This window comes from Bidens hawaiensis, unplaced genomic scaffold, assembly GCF_021521415.1.
Source record: "Bidens hawaiensis isolate Kalapana, Puna unplaced genomic scaffold, B.hawaiensis_p1.1 tig00004525_1, whole genome shotgun sequence".
Taxonomy (NCBI): domain Eukaryota; kingdom Viridiplantae; phylum Streptophyta; class Magnoliopsida; order Asterales; family Asteraceae; genus Bidens; species Bidens hawaiensis.
Window position 1 is genome coordinate 733,451 of NW_027491273.1, and position 8,063 is coordinate 741,513.

Sequence of the window (8,063 nt, forward strand, 5' to 3'; positions counted from 1 at the left end):
TGGATGTGTGGGCACACAAGAATCTCCACTCTCTTATCATGAGAATCTCCACTCTCTAATCAGAAACAAGAATCTCCACTCTCTTATCATGAGAATGCTACGTTGGATGTGTGGGCACACAAGGCTAGACCGAGTAAGAAACGTTGTGTTTCGCGAAAGATTAGGGGTGGCGAACATAGCAGACAAGATAAGAGAGTGGAGATTGAGATGGTTTGGACATGTAAAGAGAAGACAGACGACGAATCCTGTTAGATCCGTAGAAAACATTACTATAGAGGGGAGGAGGGGTAGAGGACGACCGAAATTGACTTGGGATGAGAGGATTAGACATGATTTGATAGACCTAAACCTCTCCGAGGACATGGTTGAGGATAGGAATTTGTGGAGAAGTAGAATTAAAGTTAAGGATTTTTAGAGAGAATTGAATACCTTAGGGCTTAGACTTAACTTATTTAGGTCACATACCATAATGGTATTTCCCTTACATATATTATTATTATTATTATTATTATTATTATTATTATTATTATTATTATTATTAGCTTTTATATAGCTGTTAAACTGTGATCTTATTATTAATATTATTATAATTAGTAGTAGTTTTTATATAACTGTTAAACTTTGATTTCCTTTATTTTGCTTCATACACATGTACTTAGAGCCGAGGGTCTCTCTGGAAGCAACCTCTTTATTTCTTTGGATAGAGGTACGGTGTGCCTACATCCCACCCTCCCCAGACCCTACTTATAGCTTTGCTGTCGGTGGGATTTTACTGGGCATGATTGATTGATTGATTGAAATCAGGTGGTCAAGGCACATTGAATGTTTCAATTGCCACGACCTCGGGCATTACACGTCTGAGTGTAAAGAACCAAAGGAGAAGAGGGAAGAGGCCAATTTAAACGAAGTCAAGGAGGATGAGCCCGCTCTTTACTTGATTGTACATGGTGAACACGCGACCTCTATGGTTTTGTTGAATGAAGATCGAGTCATTCCAAGAGCCGGTGACAGCAAGGATGTGTGGTATGTTGATAATGGTGCGAGCAATCATATGACAGGTATGAGGGAATCGTTTTTTGAACTAGATTGCAACATAACGGGCCAAGTTCGGTTTGGAGACGGGTCTACGGTTCAGATAGAAGGGAAAGGCCCGTTGGTGTTTGAAAGCAAAACTGGTGAGCACATACTCATCCCTGATGTATACTACATTCCGGCTCTCACAAGCAATATCCTAAGTTTGGGTCAACTAACCGAAGAGGGTTATGATGTTCACATGAGGGGCACCACGTTGAAGCTGTATGATGATCATGAACGACTCATAATGAAGATTCAAAGGTCAATTAATCGATTATATAAAATTAGTCTAATGTAACGTTTGGTATCAAGTAATGAGAGAGGGAATGGAATAATTCATTCCAAGGGAATGAAAAAAGGTATGTTTGGTTAAACATGGGAAAGCAATCAACCATTCCTTAAAGGAATCACATTCCTTCTAAACCTATTAAATCTATTCCCCCCCTACCCCCCAGTTTTTTTTTTGATTCCGTTCCTTGTCTAAATGTGTTTTCACAAATTTACCCTTGTGCCAATAATTTTCCCCTTGTGATTTTTTCTCCTTATCAATAGATGATTCTGGTATCCTCTAAATAAGGAATCAATTACTGTCAATGATTTCTTCAATCCTTTAGCGGGAATTTTCCCTCCTAATCAAACGATTATTTTGCTTAGTCCCTCATCTATATTAATCAAGAGAGTTCGTCCACTGATTGCTATTATTTGTTTGTGACGAAGGCAGTGCAAAGGTATGATGTGTTTTTTAATTTCTTCATTTTGATGTTTTCTAGCTTCTTGACTTTGATGTGTTATTGATTATCCTTCAATTTTTATTTCTTTTTTCTGAATTTTGTTTGACGTTTTTTAATGGTATTTTATTATCAAAGTTGTGGTGTGTTGATTAACCATATGTTTTGAAGGCATTAAAAAGGGGTTCTTGTTAGTCCTATTCGGAGATTTATATTAGTATATCTTGTTCTTTTGATCCTAGTTTCCGATGAACACATATTCTGTTGTTTGCACTTACAGCCCGGATATGAATAGATGAAAGTTGCTTCGCATCGATCATAATTGAAGTAGTATATATATGTAGCATCTTAAAAGTAATTAGTATATTTGTTGCTTATTGGTTAATTCATTGCACTTTCACTCTCTCTTAGCCAAGCCTTAATAAATGTTTTTTGCTTATTGGTTAACTCATTACAGTTAATTTTATTATGAATTTTAATTGGATATTGATGTAAACATTAATTTTTATGCATGGGCATTTATGTCATTTAAATGAAGTTTATTCCATTACTTCGTTTTTTTCCACCTACCAAACATAACTTAAGTAATTATTTATTTCATTCCAATAGGTAACCAAACATGATGATGGAATGATAATGGCTCATTCCATTCCTTTGTCCATTCCATTCCATTCCTCCATCCATTCCATTCCCTCGTCTATTCCATTACCACGTACCAAACAGACCCTAAAGGTTGCGAAACCAGTTTGTTTGGCAGCACATGTACATGATGAGGCATGGTTATGGCATGCAAGGACGGGGCATGCTAATTTTACTATATTGGAATCGATGGCTCGGAGTGAACTAGTAACCGGAATGCCTCATATTTCACACCCAACACAAGTGTGTGAAGGGTGTTTGGTGGCGAAGCAGACTCGAAAATCAGTCCCAAAAGAAGCAAAGTGGAGGGCGAGTGAACCGCTTGGATTAGTTCATGCAGACCTTTGCGTTCCAATAACTCCACAAACGGTAGGAGGTAACCGGTATTTTCTCTTAATTGTTGATGATTTTACAAGGTATATGTGGGTATATTTGATTGAAACTAAAGACCAGGCCTTCTAAATGTTCAAAGTATTTAGAACACAGGTTGAAAAAGAAAGCAAGTACAAGGTTAAAATGTTACGAACGGACCGAGGGGGTGAGTTCACCTCACAAGCATTCAATAGTTATTGTAAAGATGAAGGAATAAGGAGACAGATGACCGCACCATATACTCCCGAACAGAATGGGGTAGTGGAACGTAGAAATCGAACGATCATAGAGATGACTCGTTCATTGTTAAAATTGATATGTGTACTGGAAGTATTATGGGGTGAAGCGGTAAGGCATTCGTGTATATTCTTAACAGAATAACCACCAAGGCAGTAAAACGAACCACCTCGTATCAGTTATGGAAAGGACATAAACCAAATCTCAGTCATCTAAAAGTTTTTGGTTGTGTCGGGTATGTGAGGCAGATGAAGAACTATCTTGCTAAGCTCGATGATAGAGGGTAGGCAATGGTGCATCTTGGTGTTGAAGAAGGAACTAAAGGGTATCGAATGTTTGATCCAGTAAAGAACAAGGTTGTTATTGCATGAACAGTTGAGTTCATCGAAAACAAGAAGTGGAATTGGGGTAAACCCAATGTTGAAAGGCCCATGTTTGGGCGGGCTGAGTTGCCGGTTCAAGGGCTAGATGTGTCTGGTCCATCACAAGTTCAAGAAGAGTTTGAAATCGGAAGCCCTAGTACACCCATTAATTACTCACCTTTGTCTAATGTTTCAATTTCAGATAATTTGAATACAGGTTCAGGTAATCAAAGATCAGAATCTTCCTCACATGCAGCTCCATTCGATCATACACCCTTTCGAGGGTTCAGGTCTATGGAGGGTTTGTATGAAGACATCACAGCCTTAAATGAAGAACAAGTTCAAGACCTCTATGAAAGAAACCAAGAGCTTATGCTGATTGATGAAGAACCAGCATCTTATGAAGAGGCAGCAACAAAACAAGAATGGAAAATGGCCATGAAGGCAGAACTCGACTCTATTAATCGAAAGAAAACCTGGACTCTAACTCAGTTGCCACGTGGTCACAAGGCAATTGGGTTGAAGAGGGTTTTTAAAGTGAAAAGGGATGCAAATGGTGAGGTGACAAAATACAAGGTACGTGTGGTTGCAAAGGGTTATGTGCAAAGAAAAGGGGTTGATTTTGAAGAAGCGTTTGCACCGGTGGCTCGGTTAGAAACTATTCGACTTCTTCTAGCGATTGTAGCTAAGGAAAATTGGCTTGTGCATCACCTAGATGTAAAGTCAGCTTTCTTAAATGGCAATCTCAAGGAAGAGGTGTATGTATCACAACCGACCAGGTTTGAAGTAAAAGGGAAAGAAGAAATGGTGTATCGGCTTCACAAAGCCCTCTACGGCTTACAACAAGCCCCGAGAGCTTGGAATGCAAAACTTGATGAAGTCCTAAAAGACCTCGGTTTCAGCAAGTGTGTCCATGAGCAGGCAGTTTATAAGGTACATGGATCTGATTATGTTCTTATAATTGGTGTTTATATTGATGATCTAATTGTGACGGGGTCAAGTGAGAAAAGAATTTTTGACTTCAAGAGAAAGATGATGTCTGTATTTGATATGAGTGATATGGGGGAAGTTGTCCTACTATCTTGGTATGGAGGTGGAACAATCCAATGCTGGAATAACTATAAGACAAGAAGCATATGCAAAGAAGATTCTCAAAATGGCAGGTATGTTGAATTGCAATGCACAAGGTTTCCTATGATGGAAAAGTTGCAGCTAACCAAAGATGAAGATGGGGAAGAAACTGATCAGACTATATATCAAAAGTTAATTGGAAGTCTTTGTTATTTGGTTCACACCCGACCAGATTTAAGCTACTCGGTTGGGGCTGTGAGCAGGTATATGCAGAACCCAAAACAGAGTCACTATGCAACAGTTAAGCAGATATTAAGGTATATTGGAGGTACAACTGCGTACGGGGTGAAGTACAATGCTGGTGGTGATGGCAAATTACTCGGGTACAGCGACAGTAGCTACGGTACTGATATTGAAGATCGATGAGGTACGACGGGTATGGCGTTTTATTATTCTAACAACTTGATTACTTGGTCTTCACAAAAACAGAAGACGGTGGCCCTTAGTTCATGTGAAGCTGAGTTCATGGCAGCAACTTCAGCAGCCTGTCAAGCCTTGTGGTTAAGGAATTTGATAGGTGACTTAATGGAAGAAAAAGCACAGGTGATGAAACTCTAGTAGATAACGAATCTGCTATTGCCTTAATGAAAAATCCCGTGTTCCACGGGAGGAGCAAACACATCGACAAGGCATCATTTCATTCGGGAATGCGTGGAACGGGAACAAGTATGTGTGGAACATGTGAGTGGTAATCTACAGAAAGCAGATATATTGACAAAACCGTTGGCCCGTTTGAAGTTTGCTGAAATGAGGAGTCTTATCGGAGTGTAAGACTTGCACGAAGATGTCAACGTTAAGGGGGAGAGTGTTGGTTTAATGTTGACTGAATTCTCAGGGAGTAACCGTTGTGTTTGGTGACCAGGTAAGCAGGAGAAAAACGTGTCTATTTGTGATCTAGTTATCTGCTAAGTTTGTTATTTTATTTCCTATTTAAACATTCCAGTATGCATGCTATTTTTATCACTTTTCAATTCCAATTAGTCGATAATTATTGTAATCATTTGGCTGTCATTTGTAATCATTTGATTATTCAATAAAGAGATTACGTTCGACTATTATCATTCGTTTCTTGATCACACAGTAACTAAAACCCTGATCCAAATCTAACAGTAGCATCCTGGCCCCTCGTACAATCAACATTGTCCACTTTGTCCCCGATGGATGGCCCATCCTAGGAGGTCACCCATCCTAGTACTACTTCCACCTGAGCACGTATAACTGTGGAGCTCTCCTCTCGTCCGCTAGTATTAGGGTGAGCAGAAAACCGAATTAACCGAAAAAACCGAACCGAAGCATTAATCGACGGTTAATTTTTTGTTTTTTTGAAAAACCGGTTTCGATTAGGTTATCCATTTTTAAAAAACTGAAAAAACGAACCGAACCGATTAATGATGATAAAGATTATCAAGATGATGAGAAATCAACTAAACTTTTAAGATAAATAAATAAGATGATGAATGAAGATCGGGACTAAACTTTTAATGCTTTTTAATGTTTAAACTATATTTAGCAACTTTGTATTCGTATAGTTCCGCGTAACACACGCCTATTTTTGGTTTTTTAAATTCAATATATATGTGGACTGCAATACTCTAACACGTTCTTATACAGGCCAAAAATAAGCATTTTATTTTTAAATTTTTTTTTGCAATGTCAACAAATAATTGAAAAACCGAAAATAACCGGACCGAGACAGAAATTAACCGAAAACCGGAAAATCAAAATTCAAATAACCGATTACTTCGGTTTCGGTTTGGGTTTCGCCTAGTAACCGAACCGAACCATACTCAGCCCTAGTATTAAGCCCAAAATGCATTGGTGATTTAAATAACATTACCATTACTTATGAACCAACGATCTCTTCTGTCCACGGCCAATGTGGGATTTGCATAAGGTGTTCAATTGGCTCATGTTAATCTTCTCTGTATCGTTACATTATATATATAAGGAAACTGGAATCAACTACTTGTATAATTTGAATTAAGTTAAAAGAATTCATAAATAATTTTTTTAAGTGCAAATCAACCTATCTTGAATTCATATGTAATTTTTTTAAGTATAAATCAACCTATCTTGATGGATATTATTTTAAACCGTTAAAACAAATAACATTAAAATGTTTTTTTTTAAATGTAACACCATAAACACAAATCATGGGTAACATAATAACTACCAAAAGACAAAAGATATTGTGATTGTACGACATATAATTCTAACCATTGAAACTGATAAAACCAACGTCAAATACATGCCAAAAAACTATCAAAACCAGTCAAGAAACTGATTGTAGCCTGGTTAAGAAATCGGATTCAAACAGAACAGGTTTGTACTCAACCCGAACTAGTTTGTACTTTGGAACCGGTTTGTGCACCTCGAATGTAGAATACATAAATCTTTAAATGATCGTAATGTAGTTTGGATTTCACTTCGGTTTTAAAGATATTATATGCATCAGAATCAAATTCAGGTTATTAGTATTAGAGACATACCCAATTCCCACCGTTATTAGTTGTATGTGTCGAATATGCATTCGGTATTTCCTAGTCAAAGTGTTGCTAGTAGTATTCATTATAGGCTAGGTTATATTTCTTGTCCATTGTGCGTGTGTGTGTATATATATATAGAATTACGAGAACCAACATTACTTTCAGGATAGAGCCATAACGCCAACAAACGAAATTGTTGATGAGATTAATGATAGTTTGCTCAAGTTTTTTCCAGGTGATGAAGTCGAGTACTTAAGTTCAGATACCGTATGTAGTTCAGAATATATCAATGGCACGGTTGATGCAGCTTTATACTCGCCTAAACTGCTTAATGGTCTAAGAATATCCGGACTACCAAACCACAAGCTTGTGATAAAAGTTGGTGTTCCTGTTATGCTCCTTAGAAATCTTAACCAGAAAGAAGGCTTATGTAACGATACTCGACTACAAATTATATCTTTGGGTACTCGTGTAGTTAAAGCAAAAATTGTTTCTGGAACTAACTTTGGACATACAGTTTTGATCCATAGATCACCACTGACTCCAACAGACAACAAATAGAATATAAATTTCAAAGACGACAGTTTCCCCTTGCAATATGTTTTGCGATAACCATAAACAAAAGCTAAGGTCAATCATTATTTAGGGTTGGTTTATACTTGAAATAACCCGTGTTCTCACATGGACAGCTATACGTCGCCTTGTCAAGAGTTACAAGCAGGTTTGGGCTCAAGATTCTGATTCTTGATAAACAAGGTAATCTGACCAATACAACCACAAATGCAATGTATAAGGAAAGTTTTTCTTATTTGTAGACTACTTGCGTAATGTTGCTTCGTAATTCCTGTAATTTTAATGAAAGTTGTAATTGTATTAACAATATATGATAATTGTGTTATTGATTGTATTTTGTTTAACGTTTAAATATTGTATTTTTTATTAATTCTCTGTGTAATACACGGGTCTCAAACTAGTATTTCTATATATATATATATATAGGGGAAAGTTAGCGTAGAAACAAAAAAATGTGCTAA

General features: G+C 37.2%; 1 protein-coding gene across 1 annotated transcript; it reads left to right on the forward strand.

Moving 5' to 3' along the window:
* The first annotated feature begins 4,921 nt into the window (after positions 1-4,921).
* On the forward strand, positions 4,922-7,590 carry LOC143626859 (uncharacterized). Its single transcript, XM_077096806.1, has 2 exons — positions 4,922-5,086; positions 7,168-7,590. Exons 1-2 carry the CDS (start codon positions 4,922-4,924, stop codon positions 7,588-7,590), a joined length of 588 nt encoding a protein of 195 aa, XP_076952921.1.
* The last annotated feature ends 473 nt before the right edge of the window (positions 7,591-8,063 follow it).